The 25,069-nt window shown below is 37.2% G+C and overlaps 1 protein-coding gene across 1 annotated transcript in view; it reads left to right on the top strand.

The window, feature by feature from the left end:
* LOC149170694 (uncharacterized) overlaps nucleotides 1-21,742 on the top strand; it is a 121,325-nt gene extending 99,583 nt beyond the window's left edge. Inside the window, exons 9-10 of the mRNA XM_089423988.1 lie at nucleotides 19,637-19,708; nucleotides 21,108-21,742. Of these exons, the coding sequence (XP_089280114.1) occupies nucleotides 19,637-19,708; nucleotides 21,108-21,401 (366 nt within the window). The 3' untranslated portion in view covers nucleotides 21,402-21,742. The remainder of the gene's footprint in view (nucleotides 1-19,636; nucleotides 19,709-21,107) is intronic.
* The last annotated feature ends 3,327 nt before the right edge of the window (nucleotides 21,743-25,069 follow it).

The following is a 25,069-nucleotide window of genomic DNA, read 5'->3' as shown; positions in this document are numbered from 1 at the left end:
GTTATGATGTGCTTAGAGACAGGGGGGTTAAGAAGCCCTATTCTTGGTGGGAAAATCATGGGGCAACAAACCCTCCTCTTCAGCAGTTAGCCATGAGGCTCCTCTCTCAGGTGACTTCATCCTCTTGTTGCGAGAGGAATTGGAGCACATATGGGAATTTGCATAATGTGAAGAAGAGCAGGCTTGAGCAATCCAGGGCAGAGACAATGGTGTATGTGCACACCAACCTTCGTCTTATTTACAGGCAGAGGGAAGAGTGGTTGAGGGGAAAGACAAAGATGTGGGATGTCTTTCCTGATGATATGGGTCTGGACACCACTGTTGAGTTGGCATTGGCCAACATGGATCTTAGTGATCCAGTTCTTGAGCCTGTTAGATTTGATGACTTAGAGGGGTCAACCTCCATACCAGCAGATGCAGAGGCGACTATGGATACAAGGGAGGAGGAGGATGCAGAGGAGAGCAGTGGGGACCATGATGATGGGGACAATGACGCTGATTCTGATGCTGATTGATGCCTTGAGGCTTGTATACCTGTAGTTGTTTTATATTTTCTATTTCTATTTGCCATTGGCATTGCACCAACACTACCTACGTAACACATTTTGATTTGATGACTTAATGAGAAAACTACAGTTGTCAGTGTGTTTATCTTACTATCTTGTAGTTGTAAGTTGTCTTTCAGTTATGAATTATGAATCATGATTTAAATTTTTAATAGATTTATCATTTATGTGACCAGTACCACAGACATTTATTTGAATTTTGTATGTACTATGCATGCTAATAGCTATAGATGAAGATCTATGTTTGAAATCAATAAATTTGTATCATTAATTAAAATTTGTGTAAGAAATATGATAATATCTAATTTTTAATATATATATATATATTTAATAAAATAATATATAATGTGTCCTGTTCCGGGGGGTCAGCGTGTCCCGAATCCGACACCCGAATCCCGAATCCTACGTTCCCGAATCCCCATGTCAGGTGACTTAGCCCCTCACCCTATCATTGGTCTATCCATTTTGTGATCCTCATCATAGCAGGTCTCCTCCCATAGGTGAAAGTCCGTAAAGAGCACAGAGCCTTAGCCGAGTTGATAGTGGGCTATTGCTCCATTTTTCCCTTCAAGGATCCCTTTTTAGGACCCCTGCTAGTTTGAGCGGTAACAGGGTCATGGGTGGAAGGGATAGAAAAGGAGTCTTGAATCTCAAAATATTCATACCCACCATCTCTCATGGCTTGTAAAATTTCCTTCTTCCTTGCAATTTCTTCTTAGATAGCCTTATCCTCAAACTTCACAAGGTATTTTGCCCTAATATTGCCTATCACTTCCCTTGGTGCTTTACATGGCTTTACTTGGCCTCTTATCCTATCCCAGTGTTGTTTCAACTTGAGAATACCCCCCCCCCCCCAATAGATTTTTGGCAATATTTGCAGATCATTTTTCCATCAATCATATCACAATGAGCCCATGCAGTTTCGTTGGATTTTGGACGCATGGTGGCTATTGACTAATGAAATATTTGAAATTTGCAAAGGAGAGAAATATGTGAGTTAATATAAAAAATAAATAAAAAATAAAAAATGCAGCTAAGTAAAATGGAAAACCTAAGATAAATTTGGAAATAAAAATGGGGCATATAACAAGTTGAAATTTAAGGCTTGAAAAGTTGAAATTTGAAAGAACATAAAAATAAATAAACATATTAAATACATGGACAACAATGAAATATGGAATTTTTTCAAGTGAAAATCCTTACCTGGAAATGCAAACTAGCTCCCTTATCCTCCTCTTGTAGATGCCAACTCGAGTAACAGCTCCAAGTCGCTCCAAGATGATAAACACAACCCAAACTCTAAGCTATTCCACTACAACAAAAACTCAACACTCTCCAAGCTCACAATGAAGATCGCATAAACTCCAAAAAAGATGTGTGAGGCAAATGAGAGGGGAGACATCCATTTAAAGGCTTGGACTCTTGGAGGGGTTGTCTTGGAGGGAAACAACCCTTAGTTTCGTTCAAAATCTCTTCAAAACTCACAAAACCACATTTTGTAGGGGCTACAGTGGGTTTATGACAAAACCGACCAGTTCCTTCATAAACTAGTTGGTTTATGGCTGGTTAGACCCAGAAACCCTAGCTCGCTAGGATTGTAACCAATGTTTCTATTGGTTGGATAACTTAGCCTAATGAATCGACCAATTTTGAATACTATGGATTTTCGTCATCAATATCACCCTCTAAGCATTGAAATAAGATAGAAAAAACGTAGCATGTCAGGTCAAGATTTTAAGTAATGTGGGAGAACTTTAAGGAATGCAAAATGCACCTGACCCAACCTTTCCAAAGAGGAGTTCCCTGCCATTAAAGAGATTAAGAACAACCAAAAATCTTAATCCTTAAAGTCGATAAAGGGAATGCCTTGGTTATTATGAACACTTCGGATTGTGATTCCAAACTCTGAGCGCTTTTGGCTTCATCTTCTTATAATTTGCTCTCTAAAATTCTTATAAATATTGTCACCAGCTTGGTCACCAAGGCCATTAAAGCTTCATCCATTGATCCTCTTATTAAGAAGAAGCTTTTCTCTTAGCACCTGATCACCCCTAGAATCTATGGGCAACCAAAAATCCATAAAAAGGACATTCCCTTAAGACCTATAGTGAGTGCCATTGGCACCCCCATGCATGCCCTTTCTTGATTCTTAGCTAATAAGCTTCAATCCCTTGTTGGCTCTACTGAATCCCACATTAAAGATTCCTCCAATTTTATTCAAAAAGCGAAAACCCTCCAGCTTGACCTTGATGACATCATGGTAAGTTTTGATGTTGTTTCCCTCTTTACAAAAATCCCAATTCCAGAAACCCTTGAATTAATATCTAAGTTTGTAGACTGAGAAACCCTTAATCTCATTAAAATTTGTATGACCTTTCCATTCTTTTCCTACAAAGGTACTTTCTATGTGTTGAAGAATGTAACTAGTGTCGGTCTTCATAATTGTACTTGATGAAAAGAAATAGAAAAAAAATATTGTAAAAGATAAATTATTTTGAAGCGTGAGTTTCATGCTCTTTTATTTATTTTCTAGGTCAAAGCCTCCGTTGAAGGCTTCTAGGTTTTGTCATGAGTTAATAGAGCCATTGTCATTTTTATTAGGCCCTTCTTGGGCTTCTGTATCATTTAAAAAATAATTTTTTTGAGTCAAAAGAGTCATTTGTCACCTCCACACTAAGTCGGTCATGTCCTCATGAAGTCAGCCCGGATCAGGGCTATTCGACCCAACAGAAAGAGTATATATAGAGAGGCAACTCAACCTATTTGAAGCACACACTCAACAAGTTCGATCTACAAGAGAAAGAGGCAGAGAAGAAGAGCGGAATTGCAGGAGAAGGAAGAAAGAAACTGGGAAGATTAAAATTGAGTTCTTGGGCATGTCTCTCACACGTGCAAAGTTTTTGGGCTGAAGCAGGGGCCAAAATTTCTGAACTTACTGCAGGTTCGAAATTCTGAAGTTGGCTGAAATTCTGGATTGAAGTTGCATCTGAGAAGCTGACCCTTGGATACTTTGGCAAAGATCATATACAGGAAGGAAGGGTTATCTTGGTGATTGGAGGAGGTATTTGTCTAGGTCTAAAGGGTCTTGCAGTGTCTCATCTTGATTTGAATCTACTAGTGGAAGAGTTGGAGTGGGTTTTCCCCTTGTAGGGGTTTTGCCCTAGCTGAGTGCCTACATATTGTGTCTCTTGTTCTTGTGATCTTCATATACATTTAATTTGGTAATTGCTTGATGAAAGACAACATAATAAAGAAGTAAAAGAAGTCAACATAAATCACAAGTAATTATGAAGAAAAGAGGAATCAAACCCTAATACCTACATGCATTGATTTCTCAACACTATGAACAAACAAAAAGCTCGGCTATGGATTGTCCCCTGTCTACAGTTGTAGCTAATATCTTCATGGAGCATTTCAAGACTATGGCCCTAAATTCTTGGCATTTGAAACCGAAATTTTGGTATCAGTTTGTGGACGATATGTTTGTGGTTTTGCCGCATGGGCTCCTTGCCTTTCTTAGATCACCTCAATAGCCTTTCTTTGCACATCCAATTTACCATGGAATTGAAAAAATGTTCAACTCTTCCTTTCCTATATTTTCTCATCTCTCGTTTGCCTAATGGTTCCCTTTCCTTCAAAGTTTATCGCAAGAAGATTCACACTGATCGGTATCTTCATGCCTGCTCTCATCATCACCCTGCTCAAAAGTTTGTCGTCTGGAAGACCCTTTTCAATAGGGCGCTTAGAATTTATGACCCCCAATTTTTATCTTTGGAAAGGGCTCACCTTACCAAAGCCCTTATCAAGAATGGTTAGTCTTCATCTCAAGTCAGTAGAGCCTATTGACCAGCTTGCTCTCACCACCCCAAAGATCATTTTCCCCCTCCCAGAGTTGTCTGTTTCCTTCCTTATATAAAAGAAACCATTGATTGCATTTCTAGATTTTTATCCAAAAAGAACATTAAAACTATATTTAAATCCTGCAAAACCCTCAAGCAATTATTTAGGTCTCTTAAAGATAAGATAGATCAATTGCTGGGTCCCGAGGTTACCAAATTTCTAGTTCATATGGTAAGTCTTACATTGGTCAAACTAGTAGGTCTTTCAAAGTTCGTTTGAAGGAGCATATAGCCGACACAACCCACAACAAGGCTTTGAAGTCAGCTTTGGTAGAACACTCATTCAAAACCAAACACCTTATCAACTTTTTCCAAATCAAGATCCTTGTTCTTGCACCTTTCTAGTCAACCCGACTCACTAATGAAGCCATTCAGATAGAGAAACAACCTAACAACTTTAATAGGGACGAAGGCTACAAGATTAGTATCTACTGGAAACCCCTTATCCACCACCTTAGTACTTAATTTTCTCCTAATTTTCACCCCTCCCGGCCCCCTTGATTATCTCTTCCCTTTCCCCTCAATTATCTATCACCTTCCCCTTGGACTGAAGCTTGCTCTCTCTTCATCTCTTTACTTATAATTTAATTCATTTTTAATCTCTTATTTTAAAACCTTCTAATACAAATGTTTGGTTTATTCTTTTGAATTTAATCTCATCAATTCAATTTATCATTCTCTAGATTAATTTATTATAGTAAAATAATTATTATTATTAATTCTTTATAACTAACAATTATTTTTAATTATTTTTAACTAATATTTATATATTCTTGAGATTAAATTATTATAATATTTTTTTTTCAAACAAATTAATTATTGTTAATTCCTTTTTACTTTTTAGGTTTATCTTATAAAGTAATTATTATAAATATCTTATAACTCCTTTGAATATAGAGTCTAAATCTAATTTATTAAGATTCATTATCTTGCTAAATTTTTTTATTAATAAACTCTACCAGTTATCTTATTATTTTATCACTCTATTATGCATATCTAAAGATTCATTATTTTACTACTAAACTTTCCTTGGCATCTAATTTGATTATTTTATCTAAAAGTTAAATCAACGTCCATTTCTGGGTTGATTTTTATTAAAAAAAATTGCATTATCATAGAAAAATCTTTTATTACATTTTTTTCTTGGCAATGATTATTTAATTATTCCTATTGTTAATATTTTATTCCAACCATGTTTTGGATCCTTCTAATTTTGACTATTTCTATCAATTTAACAATTCGATTCTATCATTCAGATTCTGTTCTAGAGTCTGATCCATCCTGAATTAAATTGTTATATCTTAATATATTTTATTTTATTGCTTACATATTTTTAATATAATTGAATGTTAATATCAACGTTCATGTTTCTATTAGTGGCACCTATTTATGGCTTTATATATGACATGACACCCTTTTTCGATCATCCAAGATTTGCTTTTGTTCCTGATGATGGGTGGTGAGCACCCAAAGCGTTGGACAATTGTAAATCTCCACATAGCAGAAAACTACATCACAATGATGACACATTGTGGAAGCATATATACACAAAGTCAAGATTTTGTTTGAGTGATGGGTACATTTTTAGTATGGTCATGATAGAGGAGGTCAACAACCAATGCCACTAATATCAAGGTACATAGAGGGCTTGGTGCTCTTGATTAAATACTAGTTTCATATCTTTGTACATGACAAAATCCAATGTAAACATTGCAATCCTGAAATCTTGAAAAGCCAATAAATCGCTTTTACTCTAAGGATTTAACATTACCATGAATTGCATAACAATACTAGGGAATTGCATAACAATACTAGAGCCATAGGATTGAATATTAGGCTGCCCCACTCAAAAATTCGTTGTTTAAAACACAAAAATAATGTTTGAAACGTCTTTGGTCAAATTGTATGGAACTGGCCAATTCAGTACAACACTGGCCGGTTTGGTACCGAATTAGCCATTTCTAATTCCAGACCTCAAACCGAATTGGTTTCACCCCCAAGCCAGTCAGAGTGGCTAGTTTTGGTCCGGTTCTGATAACACTACAACTAACAACAGGGGCATCATCATCAGGAGTACAAACTTCAGAGGAGGCTATTGCCACCTTAGTATAGGAGGCTACTGCCACCTTAGTATAGGAGGCTACGAAGCCAAAATGGCTTCATGATACCTTGAAGGAAGCACTGATTCGGTGGGAAAGCTCTAGTGGCTGATTCGGGAGAGCAGACCACCGTAGCGGTTTGCTAGGTTTGTAGGGATGCCATCATTGAAGAGTATGCTTTGATCATGAAGAATGATGTGCGGGAGATAGTGTCGAGGCATGAGGGGAAGTCAACAGTGACTTCTAGGTGGCTCTACAAAATCAAGTATTCTATGGATGGCAGCATTGAGAAGTGTAAAGCTCGGTTTGTGGCTCAAGGTTTCTTACAGGTAGAGGGAGTTGATTATGAGGAGATCTTTGCTCCAGTAGCTCGATATACTTCTATTAGATTGGTCTCTATAGCAACAGAGATGGATGGAAGATCCATTAGATGGATGTGAAGATCGCATTTTTGAATGGTATTATTCTGGAGGAGGTGTACATTGAGCAGCCAAAGGGCTTTGAGTGCATGGGAGGGAATCCCATCTTTGTAGGTTGAAGAAGGCATTATATGGCCTGAATGAAGCTCCGAGAGCTTGGTATTCTTAGATAGACATTTACTTGCAGCAGATAGGTTTTAGAAAGAGTGATGCGAATCATTACCTTTATTACATTGTAGTTGGTGAGGATCCTCTCATTTTAATATTGTATGTGGATGATTTATGTATTACAGGAACAAAGAGACTTGTGGAGTACTGAGCCAGACCTTGATTTAGAGTTTGAGATGACAGACATTGGATTGAGGCATTATTTCTTCGGATTAGAGGTGTGGTAGGTGGAGGGTCATATCTTTCCGGGATGGGGAAATAATGCAACATACATTTTGATGAGATTTCATATGGAGGACTGTAGGCCCATGTCCACGTCTATGATTACCAACTACAAGAAACTTCACGCTTTTGAGTCCGAGTTGGTTGATCCCACGATATATTGTCAGATGATAGGCTCATATGATGTATTTAGTCAACACTAGGCCAAACATCTATTTTGCAAGCAACACTCTTAGCTAGTTTATGGTGGATCATAGGAGAGTGCAATGGGTGGTTGCAAAACATGTGCTTCAGTATCTGCAAGGAACACTGGATTATGGTCTAGACTATGTTTAGGGGGATGGAGTCAGGTTGACTTGCTATACAGACTCAGATTGGGCAGGATATGTTGATGACAAGAAAAGCACCTCTAGATGCTCTACTTCAGGTTGGGTTCGGCAGTAGTGTCGTGGTTCAGCGGGAAGCAATGGTTAGTAGCACTGAGTTTTGTTGAGGCAGAGTATCTGGCAGCTAGTCAGGCCTATTGTGAGACCATTTGGCTTCACAAGATGTTGGTGGGCTTTTTTGGTCAGTTATTGAAGCCTATAGTGATTTACTGTGATAATCAAAGTTGCATTAACGTCACAAAGAATCCAGTTTTTCATGACAGGTCAAAACACATAGGGATCAGATACCACTTCCTCCGTGACTGTTTTTAGAAAGGGGCAGTGCAGCTTGAGTGCATATCTATTGATGAGTAGGTGGCCATTATTCTCACGAAGTCCTTGCCAAGAGGCAAGCATGTCAATTTTAGAGACAAGATGGGAGTGGTGAGAAACACTTCCATTGGTAAGAGGGAGTGTTTGAAAAGGAGTACCAAGGACAATTATTCCTAATGCTTGGTGTCTAGCCTGGGAAAAAGTGTCCTAAAGTCACTTTAGGAGACATAAAGTCATAAAGTGACTTTTTGAGTTAATTAATGAAAAGGGGACGTAGGGGATTTAGTGACTTATGGATCAATATGATATTAAATCCCGACCCTTGATCTCAATGGCTAAGATCTAATCTGAGCCATTGGATCTTAGGGTTAGGTCCCTTCATTATGAGAGAACAAGAAGGAAAAGCAAAGGGGAAAAGGCACCATTATGCATATTTTCTTCATGAGAATTGGAGAAGAGAAGGGTCTGAGAGAGAAAGTTCAGCAGAGGAAGGAGAGGACAGCAAGTACAGAAGAAAAAGACAAACAGCACAAATTTCAAGGCACCCTCCAGCAGACTGCCACTGTAGCAGCACAAATTTCGAGTAGCAGTAATTGCAGTCTAAAGTAGCTCGATTTTTTAGGGATTGAGGCATGAAAATCAAGGTGTAGCATATTTATTGTGCTGTTAGACTCCAGAGCTGCTGTCAGTGCACAGAAAACGAGATTGTCAGAGTTCTGAAATCAAGGCTGTCAGAGTGCATCTTTAGGAGCAGACTGTGATTTTCAAGGCTGTTAGAGAGCATTTACTGCGCTGTCAGGGCACAAAAATCAAGGTGTCAGAGCACTGAAATCGAAGGTTGATTTCAGGATTGTCAATCGGCAAAGTTTGAGGCAGTGGCACGAATTTTGAGGGGAACTGACAGAATTAATTCCTCTCATTTTGTACAGCAGAGGCATGATTTTCTGAGCTGGGCATGAAATTCAAGGAGCAGCTACAGCACAGTTTCAAAGGAATTCGGGATATGAATTCAGGGAGATAAGTTGACTGTGTTTGTTGTCATTTATTGCTGTAATAATCTCTGATAAGAAATAAAAATCTCTATCTGACTGGTTTTCCCTTCTGGTTTTTTCTAGGGTCATTAGACCAAAATTCTCATGTCAAAATTAGTGTGATTGCTTGTATTATTCTCAGCAAAAGTGGAGTAGAGTAGGCTCTTTTGTTTCTTGTTTGAAAAATATTCATGTTTATGACAGCAGCATAAAACATGTGGGTTGGGCTTAGACACCAATTTTCTACAGTTTAGGGTTTAAGTCAAACTCAAGGGATAGACAAGCACTTGTTCCTCACTGATTTCATCATTATATTCATTTTTGTGTGCTTGAGCTTGAGCTTGGAGTGGAAAGTGGGTTTTCTTGTTGGTTTTTGAGGAAGATAAAGTTATGGGAGCTTAGAGGAGAGAACAAAGGCTGCCATCTACTGCTAGAAATAGTTAGAGAGCTAAACAGGGAAGTTGAAAGCCCATCCTTCGTAGCTTTTCGTATATCCCAGTGTCGCGAACATCGCGATTTTTTCAAAGATCGTGTTTTTTTTGAGCTAACGATTTTATTAGCCGATAACATTGGCGATTTTTTCAACTTGACAAAAAAGGGAAAAAATAGCGATTTTTTGGTAAAAATCACGAATCGACGGGTAAAAATCGCGGGCCATGGAAACAACGAGCTTTTAAAGGCAATTTTCGATTTTTTGGTTTATTTTGCAGACAAAGGGCAAGAGTGAGAGCTAAGGAGGAGGAGAACTTATCTACAAGGGCAAGAGAGGAGAAAAGTGAAGGAATTTAGTATCCCAAGCAAAAAAAAAAATCAAGTTTGGACCAAGTTTCTTCAGCAGAGCATGGTTTGCAAGTATGGACATCAAATTTGGCCACTTTTTTATTTTTTTTCTTGTTTTTCCTTGGGCTTCTATCACCCATATAGTTTCCATGATTTTTGTTTGGATTTGAGTGTACTTTTTGTCATTTTTGTTGCATTTAGTGGCGGGTTTCTTTTGGTAAAAAATGCAAAATCTTGATTGTTAGTTTTATTTGTTTAATTTCTTCTTGTGCCCTAGTTTTTTTCCATCATTTTTGCTTGGGTTTGAATATGTATTTTTTGTCTTTATTTTTGCATTGAGTTGTGGGTTTTTTTGTTGTCAAAAATTCAAAATGTTGTATTTAAATTTAAATTTCATTTGTTTAACTTGCAATTCTTCTTGTGCCCTAGGTTCAAACTTCAAACATCAATCTTACATTAAAACTCAAGATTCAACAATGTTACAAACATGCCACGGAAATTGGACCCTCTTTGAGAATTTGGTGAATCTGATGGAGGGTTTGACAGATCAAATTTGACTTGCAAGTTATGTGGGCATCATATGACAGGTGGGTATACAGATTGAAGTACCACCTTGCGCATATTCCTAGACATGAGGTAGGGCCTTGCTCAAATACAAATCCAGAAATCATCTGAAGAGCCCTGAAATCATTGGAATAAATAGAGACAACCAAACTATCCGAGGCAGCTCTGAAGAGTCAAATAGCAGGAGGTGGAGTGTCAGGGTTGGGAGGAGACCGTGAGAGTGGTACTGGTTCTACTTCACCATCAGCATCTACACCCAACCCCATAGCCATCTCATCATTTTTGTTCCTAGAACCACAGCTGGTGCACAACCATCTATCTCTCCAGTTATTAAAAAAAGGGAGAAGGAAGAAGCTGACAAGTTGTTGGGCAAGTTTCTTCTTGAGTGATATTCCTTCCAGCGCTGCCCACGATTGATGTATTGCTATTGTTGGCCCAGGGTACAAAGCCCCTTCATATGATGACTTTAGAGGGTGCATTCTTGAAAATGAAAATGTTGACTGCACTAAGAGATTGGAGGAGTTTAGGGGATCATGGACACACACAGGATGCAGTGTAATGTTAGATGGTTGGACCGATCAAAAGGGTAGAAGCCTTGTTAACTTCTTGGTTAATTGTCCCAAGGTGACAACATTTATGAAATCTGTTGATGCATTTGCACATATCAAAGATGCATGGTTATTATGTGATTTGTTAGATGTGTTCATTCAGGAGGTGGGTCCACAAAATGTTTTCCAAGTCATAACAGACAATGCTGCAAATTATGTTGTTGCTGGCAAGATGCGTATGGAGAGGCATCTTAACTTATTTTGGACACCTTGTGCTGTGCACTGCATTGATTTGATATTGGAGGACATATGAAAAATTCCTTTTGTCAAGAATATTGTTGAATCATAAAAAACCATTACAAAATTTATATATAATTATGCATCTATGCTTCATTTGATGAGAGCATTCACCAACAACAAGGAGTTGGTGCGCCCTGCCATTACACGGTTTGCCACTAGTTTCATATTTCTTCAATCCTTCTTGAATTCTATGTGGGATGTGAAGAGAATGTTTCTTTTAGAGGAGCGGTGTGCTTTGTCATGTAGTCACAAACCAGAGGGAGAGGCCATATGCAGGTTAGTTTTATACCAGGAAAGCTTCTAGACGGGAGTGCAAGAGGTGTGTAGCATTACTGAACATCTGGTAAAGGTTCTTCAATTAGTTGATGGAGACAAGCCTGCAATGGGCTACTTGTATGAGGCCATGTATAGGGCCAAAGAATTGATTCAGAGCTATTATGATGGTAAAGTGGGTGAGGGGTTTGAGAAACAACAACTCCTATGGGAAGTGATTGATTAGCGATGGAACAATATACTTCATCATCCCATTCATGTTAGAGGGATCTACCTGAACCCCACATGTTCTTACTCCTGTGGTTTCTTATTTGATGTTGCGGTCATGGATGGATTCTTCACTTATGCTCAAAAGATGGTGCCATCTCCAGCAGAACATGCAACAATCTCCAAAGAAATGGAGATATACAGGATGGCAGGTGACACATTTAGCTTTGACATGGCTATCCATGATACAAAGACTAAAATGCTAGGTAAGCTTTAGTGTGTTTCAAAATTAATTCTCTTCAAGTTCATACTTTGCTTCAACTCTCAAATTTCATTTTGTTCTTATGTTTATCTTATTTGTTGTAGATGCATGGTGGAGAAGCTACGGTGGCAAAGTACCCAATCTCCAAAGGCTTGACATTCGAGTGCTCAGCCAAACATGTATCTCCTCGGGATGCAAGTGCAACTAGAGTGTATTTGAAAAATTACACACCAAGAAGAGCAATGGGTTAAACTATTCCAAATTTCCAATTAATTTTTTGAATTCATTAAATAATAATTCTTTATAATTATTAAATTATTATTTAGAATTTTTAATTTATGACCCTTGTACAAGTTGGAGTCCCAACAAATTAATGACATGGTCTATGTCTACTACAACCTTCGATTGTGGGTGAGGCAACTTGAGAGGACAACATGGTTTACCTCCTATAGCTCCTAGTTCTTCAACTTCTAGAGCACATCAGAGTCCACTGCTAGCCCCATTGTCTTCTTCAATTAGAGGGAAAGCTGTTACATTTTCTAGCAAGAGGGGAAGAGGAAATCAGTAGTATTAGTTATTTGGTTCATTTTATTGTATCATAGTTATCAAAGTCAGATTGGTTGTCGAACCGGTAGACCCTTCGGGCCGGGAACCGATCAAAACCGGACAAAAACCAGTAAAAAACCAGTTGAGCAAAAATACATAAAATATTCAAATTTTAAAGAAAAACATATATATTCATGTGCATCCATATAAATTCAAATCATTTACACACAAATATGAAAAAGTTTTATATTCATTTGTGTAGCAAGAGTGCATAATATGATAATACCAAAATAACACTTAGTGCAATACATGTCTCAAACAAAATACATCAAGATACAGACTCTAAATACCCTCTGATACATCAAACTACAATACTATTAGTATGAAATTACTAATCAAAATCAACATCCTCAACCTCCCCCTCATCTTCATCCTCATAATTAGCAGTAGCAGACTAAGGATCTATAGTGGGATTTTGACTTGATTCCCTTGGCCCTGAAGGTGGAGTTGGAAGTGGGTCCAAGTCTATCCAAGAAATATCTTCAGTGTCAACTGTTGGTTCCTGGGTCTCCACAACCCATTTTGATGATGGATGAAAGTCATCCAAAATTATGTTGCTTTATTCAGGTGTCTTGTTCAGTAACTGGTTTTGCCTCAACCTAAGGTTGTAATGAACATAGGCCATGTCATTCAACCATTTTTGCTCCAAACATTTCCTCTTCTTGGTGTGTATTCGCTCAAAACACTCCAATTCCATTCACACCCCGAAGCCCCAACTAAGAAAAATATTAAAAAAATAAAAAAATAATAAAAAAATTGTTTGAATGGGCCCCGCGCATGAGTTGTTAGGCGGCTGCATTGTGTTGAGAATTCAATAGGGAAATGAATATGTTAATTCTCTTCAACTTGATCACTGCTTGTGTTATCCTTTTTCTTATTAGCTTTGATCCTGATTATTATAATGGGAGAAACATCAAACAACTACCAAAACAATAATAGCAGTGACACAGTGTATAGGCTACAAGCCAGGGCCAAAACCCCTCCTCTTGAGGGGAAAACCCTTAAATCTCTTGTCTTCTTATAGACCTTTCAATTGACGAATACCATGACCTAATGATTCAGACCAATACCCTCCAAGATCAAGATCAACATCTTGAGATAATGTAAAAACTTGTACTTGCCAAACCCAGGTAAATCTCTTTAATTGCACGAACTTGGCCTCCTGTTGCAAGAACTTCAACCTCCTACTGCAGATCTGAAATTTTGACTCCCTAGCAACTGTTGCTGCCACATGTGGGAACTTCGATCCTCTTCCTAGAGCCTTCTTCTATCCTTCGCTTGCCTTTCCTTGTGACTTAGGGCTAGAGGGATACCCTTAGTAGCCTTTGCTTGCCTTCTTCCCTTCCTTCCTTCATAGATCGAAGTAGATGAGACCCTTGCGTAGAAACCCTAGCTTCGTCTAGAACTCGTCCTTCTTCGACCTCTTCTTTGTCCTTCTTCTTTGACCTCTTCTTTGTTCTCTTCTTTGCCCTCTTCTTTGCATAGAATGAGAGATGAATGAGTGCTTCTTTGGAGGACGAGTTCCTCTCCTTATATAGGCTTCTTCAAGGGGTAGACGTGGCTCTTCAATTAGGCCAACTTGACAACTTCTAGGCCAACTTGATCTTGGAGGGTATTCCGACACTTTAAAGACAAAAATAGTTTTTCTTTACAAGATACAATGTGGCCAATGGGGTCCTCAATATATGAAAATGACCCTTTTGACTTCTAGAGCTAGGACAAACCCTAGAAGCACTCAATGGGTGCTTGATCTATAAAATAAAAGAACTTGAGCATGAAACCCATGCTCCAATAATAATAATAATTTCTTTTTATTTTATAATTTACAAAAGATACATTTCATACTTATGAAGACCGAACCTAGTTACACATTTTTCAACGCTCCCTCTTAAGTAGGGAAGTATTCATAAGAGGTACATGGTCATTCTAAATCTGAAGAGATCTCATAAAAAGAGTCGGATTGGTAACCCATGTGTCTAGCATCATGTTAACTAGCTTTGTCACATAGCAAGGCCTTGACTAACAACTCTATCTTTCCACAAGATCATAGCACAATGTTGTTGAGACCAATGATTTATCGACACTGTCATCATTGTCTCTCAAGGTACATACTCCACACGGGTGTTCACTGAGTATGACATTCTTTGGACTATTCTTATTTTGGATTGCCAATCGTCAAAGAATATCGGTCCCCGACTACTCGTCTTGAATGCCCTACCATATTCTCAAAGAGTATCGAATGCCAGATGGTTACCCAATCCTCCATTCTTTCTTCAAAAGTGAAGACAAGAATGTAGTGTCTATCTCTCCCTCTCAATTAGGGAGGATATATCAACCAAGCCAAGTTTGTCTCTCAAGTATACAAGCTTCTTGTTAAGAAGAGATTTTGTCAATATGTCAGCTACCTGCTCATTAGTGGAGATATACTGTAGCTGCAACACACCATTTTGTACTAGCTCTTGAATATAGTGATACTTGTTTATATGCTTTGTCTTTCCATGAAATACTGGGTCTTCAGACAAACGTATACAACTAGTGTTATCACAAAGTATCACTGTAGGGTTCATTGGTCCTTCAAATAGGTCGGATAACAACTTCCTCAACCAGACCGCTTCTCTGCTTACTTCACAGGCTGCAACATATTCAACCTCAACACTACTCAACGCAATTGTGTCTTGTTTCCTGCTCATCCATGAGATCATGGAGGATCCCAAACTAAAACATCCTCCAGTAGTGCTCCTTCCATCTTGTTCACTGCCTCCCCAGTCGGAATCTGTATATCCCATCAAGTGGACATTATTTCTTCTGTCATACTTCAGGTAGTAATGAATGGTTCCTCGTAGATATCTTAGAATATGCTTTGTTGCTATCCAATGATCATGCCTTGGCTCCACTTGGAATTGACTGAGAATATTTACTGCAAAACATATGTTTGGTCGAGTATTCATCAAGTACATCAATGAGCCAATATACTTGGAAGGATCCACAGGGCTTGAAGCAGAACTCCTTAGTCTCTTCAAGTTTGTGATCATCAAAGTGGTCATATGTTTACAGCCCCTGCTAGACTTCTAGTCCCAAATAGTAATGCATTAGCCCAAGATCCTTCATGTCAAATTCTGTTGCTAGTCGTTTCTTACATTCTTCAATTCGACCTTCTACAGCGGACAAGAGAAGATCATCTACATATAGAAGAATAATTACAGGTTCTCTATATACCACCTTGATGTAAAAGTTCGGATCAACATAACTTTTTGTGAAGCCTATTCTTTGTAGGTATGCATCCATTCTAGCATACCATGACCTTGGTGCTTGCTTGAAGCCATATAATACTTTCTTCAATCTGCAAACATATGCCTTCCTAGCTTTAACTTCAAATCCCAAGGGTTGCTCTATATAGACTTCTTCATCTATTGTGCCATTCAGAAATGCAGTCTTGACATCCATTTGATGGATGTTCCATCCCATTGATGCAGCCAAAGAGACTAATGAATGAATCATCGTATATCTTGCTGTTGGAGCAAATGTCTTTTTGTAGTTGATGCCTTCTTGTTGAGAGACACCCCTAGCCACAAATCTTGCCTTGTACTTATCTATACTTCCATCTGCCGCATGTTTGATCTTATAGATCCACTTGGAAATTACCACAGATTTGTCTTCGGGCCTAGGTATGACCTCCCATACTCCATTCTTCATTATGGATTGCATCTTTCCATTCCTAATGATTGACGACCTCTTCAAAAGTGGATGGTCTGCTTCTATTAGTTTTGTCATGTATGCAACAAACCCAAAATATCTTTTAGGTTTCTTGCTTTCTCTAAATGAGCCTTCCGTTGCCCCATGACCTTCAACATCAAGTAGATTTCAACCAATTAGGCCTTTTCCTTGTTTTTGGGATGACCACGGGTTGAATAGGTTCACTAGGACCTTCTTCTTCATGGTGAGATTCTTCTCCTTCCTTGTCAACTTCTTCCTCAAATACTAGAAGTTCTTCATCATCAGAGTCTACAAGAAGTTCCTTTGATTTCTTGAATGCTATACTTTCATCAAATATGACATCTCAACTGACTTCTATGTGATGTCCTTCTTTTTATGTAGATCCTATAGGCCTTAGATGAGTTACTATACCCAACAAACGTTCCCATCATGCTTGATGGATCCAACTTCTTTCTTTTGTCCTTTGGTATATGGATATATTCAGGACAATATACAGGACACCCAAAGATATGGAGATGATCTATAGATGGCTTCTTTCCAATGAACACTTCCTCCGGATTTTTGTGGTCTAGGGCCCTGTGGGGACTTCGATTTTGAATGTAAACAACTCTCTTCGTGGCTTCTCCCCACAAAAACTTAGGTAGATCCTGATCGTGTAACATTTCTTTTACATTTTCTTCAATGGATCTATTCTTCCGTTCTGCAAATCCATTTTGCTCGGGATTATATGGGACTATTAGTGCTCTCTTAATTCCAGACTCCTTACAAAATGCTATAATCTCCTTGGATGTATATTCTCCTCCATTATTAGATCTTAGTACCTTGATTCTTCGTTTTGTAAGGTTCTCTAGTTTAGCTTTGAATTCTTGAAATTTTGTAAATACGGCATCCTTGGTTTTCATTAAGTAAACCCAGGTCTTTCTTGAATGATCATTTATAAATGTGACATAATATAGATGACCTCCAAGTGATTTAGGAGTCATAGAACCACATACATTGGAGTGAATGAGATCCAAGATTTCTTTTGACTATGAAGCACTGCTTCTAAATGGTCTCTTGGTATTCTTACCCAATGCTCATCCCTTACATACTCCTTCATGATCTTCTTTCAGTTCCGGTATTCCATCTACTATGGAGCTTAGAGTTTGAAGGATTTTGAAATGTAGATGACCAAATCTTCTATGCCAGAGTTCAAATGGGGTAATAACAACGTGAACTAGGGCTTGGGCTAAAGGAGATATCAATCTGTAAAGTATTTTTTCTCGAATGCCAATGACTTTAGCTTGTTCTATACTTGATTCTTTACTCCATACAACAACCTTTCTATCATTGAAATCTACTCTTTCATCCTTATCTTCTAAGCTTGAAATGGAAAGTAAGTTCTTGTTCAAACCTTGAACAAATAGAATGTTGTTGAGGTGGATGTTGCTTCCATTCTCCAACTTTATTGAGGTCGATCCAATACCCCTTACGGGATAGCTCTTGTTATCTCCAAGTTCCACTGAATAAGTGGATTTACCTTTTGATAAGGTCTTCAATTGTTTGGGATGGCCAGTCATGTGCCTTGATGCACCGCTATCAATTACCCAAATGTTTTCATCTTGGAATGTGCCAGAGAGAGCCGAGAAGAGACCTTCATCCTTTTCCTTGATTGATACCTTCTTTGAAGAAAATAAGAGACTCCATGATTCCTTGATACCTTTCTTGAGATGGCTTGCTATCTTGGAACACTTCTTGATGCCCTTAGCTAACCTTAGCTCTGATACCATGTTGAGAATTCAATAGGGAAATGAATATGTTAATTCTCTTCAACTTGATAACTATTTGTGTTATCTTTTTACTTATTAGCTTTGATCTTGATTATTATAATGTGAGAAACATCAAACAACTACCAAAACAATAAGAACAATGACACAATGTATAGGCTGCAAGCCAGGGCCAAAACCCCTCCTCTTGAGGGGAAAACCCTTAAATCTCCTCTTCTTATAGATCTTTCAATTGACAAATACCATGACCTAATGACTCAGACCAATACCCTCCAAGATCAAGATCAACCTCTTGAGATAATGTGCAAACTTTGTACTTGCCAAACCTAGGTAAATCTCTTCCAATTGCACCAACTCGGCCTCCTGCTGCAAAAACTTCAACCTCCTACTGTAGAGCCGAAATTTCAACTCCCCAATAACTGCTGTTGCCACACGTGGGAACTTCAATCCTCTTCCTAGAGCCTTCTTCTGTCCTTCGCTTACCTTTCCTTGTGACTTAGGGCTAGAGAGATACCCTTAGTAGCCTTCACTTGCCTTCTTCCCTTCCTTCGTTCCTAGATCGAACTAGATGAGACCCTTGAACAAAAATCCTAGCTTCCTCTAGCACTCATCCTTCTTTGACCTCTTCTTCGTCCTCCTTCTTCGCATAGAATGAGAGATGAGTGAGTGCTTCTTTTGAGGATGAGTTCCTCTCCTTATATAGGCTTCTTCAAGGGGTAGACATGGCTCTTCGATTAGGCCTACTTGACAGCTTCTAGGTGGACTTGATCTTGGAGGGTATTCCGACACTTTAAAGACAAAAATAGTTTTTCTTTACAAGATACAATGTGCCCAGTGAGGTCTTCAATATATGGCAATGACTCTTTTGACCTCTAGACCTAGGACAAACCCTAGAAGCACTCAATGGGTGCTTAACCTATAAAATCAAAGAACTTGAGCATGAAACTCATGATGCAATAATAATAATAATTTCTTTTCATTTTATAATTTACAAAAGATACATATCTTACTTATGAAGATTGAACCTAATTACACATTTTTCAACACATTGAATCGGCCAGTTCGGTATCGAACTGACCATTTCAGGTCTGTTGCACCGGTCTGAATCGGTTTAGAGCTGAAAACGGTCGGACCGGCTGGTCTTGATAACACTGCATTGTATAGGATAGCTTATTCTGATTAAGTATCTGTTGGATTAGCACAAAACATAATAAATCTTTCGTTTCCAGATTTCTATGAGTTTATGGCATACACAAGGAAATTTGCACATTCTGTTAACAAACTATAGTTTTCAGGTATTAGAAATAAAAATTTATCAGTATGATCAAAAGCACGAGGGGAATTCTTGAGTCCAGTTATGGTTTCTGAAAGTGTTTATATTGAAAATTGTCCATATTTATCAACCAAATGTGTTTGTGTTTAAATACCTGAATCTAGCATATACTGGCTTTCTTTGAAGGCATTAAATGTATAGCACACCAATCCAATAACAAGCTTCTATTCTTATGTTTCAGGTGGACACACCACGTGCATATGCCTGTGTAGAAAGCAAAGTATATGATGCAACTGAGTGGGCCATTTGCCAGGTAATTTTATCACTTAAAGTGAATACTAAGAAGATTAGGGAAATTGGTATTTCAGTAATATCCAGTCTGAAAAATGTCTCATCTCATAATCACTTGTAAAAGAGTTTAGATATTTTTGGGAATGTAGCAGTTCACAAGACCTTGTCTTGTTTTTCCTGAGATTTGGCCAATTAACTCTGGTTACTATTTAGACAATTAAAACCCAAATATATGAAATTTTTGCAACTTGTGGTCAAGTTCTTCAATTCTACATATGTAGACCTCAGAGTGTGCTAACGAAAGTCAAGATTCTTCTGATCAAACTATATTTCTTGATATGCACAATCTATTTTCTCGATCCACCTATATTTCCTTTTGAGCTTTGATATACGCAAACTGTTTTCTCTGGGCTACTTGTTTGATTTTGCTCGAGTTTTTGGCACAATTTATTGTTTCATGAGTTTGGGTTCAAATTTGCACTTCGATTTTTGTTTCACTTGATTTGCAGCATCTATGACTAGTTTAACTACCGTCTCTTTGTGTTTAATATTCACAAGATCTTGGCTTGCTTTTTTAGAGATTTGGCCAATTAATTCTGGTTACTATTCAGACAATTCAAACCAAAAGCTCTGAAATGTTTATGGCTTGTGGTAGAGTCCTTCAATTCCACATCTGGAGACCCCAGAGACTGATAGAAGCACTGCTGCTATGTGAAGTCAAGACTCATCTGATCAACCCATTTTTTTTTAGCTTTATATGCACAAACTGTTTCCTTCTGGACTGCTAGTTTCATTTTGGTAGAGTTTTTGGTACAATTTGTTGTTTCATGAGTTGGGGTTCCAATTTGCACCTTGCCCCGTTTCACTTGATTTGCAGCATCTATGGCTTGTTTACCTATTTCGTCTCTGTTTAATATTCACCATAAATTTACAATTTTAGGTTGTACCTTGAGCAGGTGCAATTGTAAGTGAAATCTCAATCACTGACACACATTTGCTGTCAATTTTGTTTATAGTTTATCATTTTGTTTGCTTACACCAACCCTCACGTTTGTAACTACATTTCACTGTATCAGTGATTAACAAATTTACCATTTCGTCCAGCTCATGGTCTAGTTTGCTGTTATCAGCCCAAGTTGGTGCATTTTCAGTTAGCCCCAAACCTTAGCATGTGATTATGAGATGTTTTATGCACAACAAACACCTCATTTTATTCATATGTTTTTATATATTGCGAAGTGATTGGTTTGTACATTGCAGTATAAGTGGATTGCAGTTTGAATAGAGTTAAATACCGATTTCTTTATTACTATTGCAGCATTAGTGGGTTGCAGTTTGAATGGGATTAAATACTGAATTCTTTATTGCTGCTTCTCACAAAGTTATCCCTGTTGACTTTTAATATGGGGTTCTGCCAACAGGGTATGAAGTGTCCTCCAAACACACACAAGCCCACTTTTCATGTCAATACTACCCTTATTGGAAAAGATTATTCTCGAGGAAGCACTTCAACTCACAAAGCTGGCACAAATGCTGATGTACCTACAAACCTAGATGAAAATATGACAGAAGAAGAGTTTTTTGATTGGTTTCAAAATGCAGTGGCATCTGGGATGTTTGAAACTAGTAATGGTGTACCAGAAAATGCGGGCATGAAGACTGGGAATCATGCCAAAAATAGCAAGAAAAAGAGAAAGGGAAAGAAACAATGGTAAGGCATTTAATGGATTTTGTTGACACATATTTGTGTTATCACGTGCATGCATGCATTTTGTAAATAAATGCCCCCCTGATGTAGATCTATGGCTTTATTATTACTGCAAGTATCATATGAGCTTGTAACATTAAGAGTTTTTATGAAGTGAAAGCCAAGCTTTGCTTCCATTTTTCAGGTGCAAATTCTAGAATCGAAGTCAGATATATACGAGGAATTTTATAATCTATATTGTATTGTCTGGCTTAAGCATTCAATGAAACATAGGTTTTAAGCTAACTAGCCAAAATCCTATTTGGATTGCACTTTCTGATGAATGAAATACTCCCATCTTATGTTTTACTTACCTGGTCATTGAAATATATGCCTCTAACGTAAGCTGTTAAAGTCTGTTAGATTATTCTAGTTTGAAGACATGCTTTGTCCAAATCTATAACCGGATTTCATTTGGCCATTGATAAGTGTGAAATTTTTATCCAGTTTAACTTGATCGACAAGTTTCATGCTAACAGTGCTAAATCTAACTTAAAGAAATCGATAACTATGGACGAGGGATTGGAACCACCATTAATTGGATCGTTACACACCTCCGAAGGACCTCCTATAAACTGTGTAGTTTGACACTAGTAATGGTTACCAGAAAACGAGGCAAGACTGGGAATCATTCAAAAAATAACAAGAAAAAGAGAAAGGGCAACAAACAAGGGTAAGGCGTTTCATGGATTTTGTTGCCACAAATATGTCTCATCTCATGCATGCAAGCATTTTGTAAATAATGGCCCTCTGAATGTAGATCTATGGCTTTATAATTACTGCAAGTATCAAATGAGCTTGTAGCACACGAGATTTAATGAAGTGAAAGCAAAGTTTTGCTTCCATTTTTCAAGTGCATATTCTATAGTCAAAGTGCGATATATACGAGGAATTTTAGAATCTTTACTGCATTGCCTAGCTCAAGCATTGCAATGAAACATAGGTTTTAAGGAAATTGGTCGAAGTTATATGGATTGCATTTGATGAATGAAGTACTCCGTCTCGTGTTCTATTTACCTGGCTTCTGAATGGAGTATATGCCTGTAACACAAATTGTCCATGTCTTTTGGAGAATTCTAGTTTGAAGACATCGTTTGTTTAAAACTGGAATCCATTTGGCCATTGATATACTATTTCTGTGAAATGTTTATCCAGTTTAACTTGATCGACAAGTTCCATGCTAAGAGTGCTAAGATTGTAACTTTAGCAATCAATAAATGTGGACAAGGAATTTAAATCAACATTGATTGAATCGTGATGCAGCTCCCAAGGACCTTCAGGCTTCTATCAATTTGGTGTTGTTTTTATCTACAGCTGGACTATTAGTGTATCTTATTTTGTGTGCAAGCCACTGATGAATACATTGACATGGGCAAAAATATCTGAAGGATTAGAAACATCAGAATTGGAAACATCATCCACAAAATCAGTGATAATAAATAAATACAAAATACACTCTTCTTTTTCCAGTTCTGTAATCATTTAGACTAGAAGTGACATTAAATAAACACATTGGCATGTAAAAATGGAAAAAAAAACATTGATATATGTAGTGGATGCCATATGAAAATGAAATGTTAAAGTCGATATTGAATCTTAAACCGATCAAGGACTGAAAAGTGGATGACCCATACAACCGACATGACATCAAATATATATCAAAAGTGGATGACCCATACAACCGACATGACATGAAATATATATAAATGTATGTCAATGTCATTAATCTAGTTTCTACAATGACAAGTCAAACAGCGAGCTATCAATTATCTCGCCTTTTTACAAGAAAAGGTCATGGCTCATTTGCTACTAGAACGCACTGCATCATCCAATTTGAAGACCATTGGTGGGTATAGGTCTAATATCTATCAATCAATATTAGGCATCCTGTACTCTACCCTCCAATGAGACAATATGAACGTTGCAAGGAAATGGCGTCATCCACGTCATTAATGATTTTTTTGACTGTCTACTTATTGTGGGAGATTGTAGTGGACATAAGCCATTTCATTTAGGCTTAGCGTCATAATAATTCCACGAGTCTTGAGGGTCAAAAATTATAATAATTGTAATTGCTTGGTTGAAATTCTAAGTGCTGTATTTATTTGAGTGTAGTTTTTCAAATACACCTCAATTGCACTTGCAACATGAAATACTACAATTTTGGCTTAGCATCCCGACAATAAAATTTTGTAAGTGCTGTATTTCTGTACTAAATTTTTTTCACCAAACATCTATAACAAATATGAAAACAAAGAATTGAATTACATTTCATTAGTGTAGAAAGTGGGGAAATAAAGAAACATAATCCAACTTTTAAATAAAACACAATTAAAATTATAAATTCTAAAAATTCCACTTTTAAATAAAACAATGAAAATTCTAAATTGTAATAGCTTGCATAACATCGTTTTTTTCATTGGATATAAGTGTAAATGCTAATAAATAATTTGTTTGCAACCCTATACATCTCCATCTCAAAATTAATGGTTTTGTGAACTTCTTGATCAAGGGCCATCCTCTCAAAATATCATTGGCATTATAAAATGTTCCCTTTTGCCAATTGTAATGGTTTCTCCACATTGAAAGTTCCCAGTTAGACCCCACACTATTTGAAATATGGAACCCATACAGATTTTGGTCTGACAACCTTCATTAGTTTGAGTTTTATTAGTTGTGGCCTATTTCACTTTCTAGCCTAATTTAATATGCAAAATGTGAAATTAGATTTTATATGAAAAACACAAATTTGTTCTAAATGCCCAGCTTTGAGTTGCCATTGAGAAAAATAGAAATGAGATTGCATAATTAATTAGAGAAAAATCTATACATTAAGAATATTCTCATAACTATTCCAACAGTGAGCAAAAGAGAATTTTCCATATACATTACAACATTAGAATCATAGTTCTATTCTCTAAAAAGGTTTATAAAGTTGTAAGATCAAAATCCATTTGCTCCTCACAGAAAGTCATTGCTTCCCTAGATTTACATTTATAGATTTATTCGAAAATCATTGCTTCCCTAGTGTCTCTTGGCCCTTTGATTTTCAAAATAAAAATTCCTATATTTCTTCATAAAAACTAAGCTCTTCCCTCAATATTATCCACGAAATATTGAGTCCAAATTTCATAAGAAAATTGATACAACTTTTGATAAATACAAGTTAAATAGCTTTGTGAAATGCTTTTCAAATGATGTGCACAAAACACTACCATAATTAAGATAAATGCCAGGAACCTTTAAAAGACTGTTAGCACACTCTCATAAAGATACACATAAAAGGAAAGATTTGTTTATTGATTTGAAAGTAGTTTATAATCAATAACAATTGTTAAAACATAAATGATATACAACTTCAAACAAGATGTGTGTTAGAAGTAACGAAATAGTTCATTTCCCTTAACACATGAAAGTAAACACATACCATCAAACCATTAAGAGAAGAGTCTCACAACGCTTAACAATACATGCATGAAATTGTCACCTCACTCAACGAGCTTCTGAATATTGAGTAGAAATGTTGAAGTGCACAATTACAAGAAGTATTCACTAAATCCAATAGTGGAGTTGTGAAGCTATTACTTGCTTTCTCAAAAGAATTACAAGCTCTCTAAACAATATGCTTACAATGAA

This window comes from Pinus tabuliformis, chromosome 4_2 (assembly GCF_031772625.1).
Source record: "Pinus tabuliformis cultivar Carrire ecotype Pingquan chromosome 4_2, CPIR1, whole genome shotgun sequence".
Classification (NCBI taxonomy): domain Eukaryota; kingdom Viridiplantae; phylum Streptophyta; class Pinopsida; order Pinales; family Pinaceae; genus Pinus; species Pinus tabuliformis.
The sequence above is the reverse complement of the archived record's forward strand: the minus strand, read 5'-3'. Positions and strand labels throughout refer to the sequence as shown.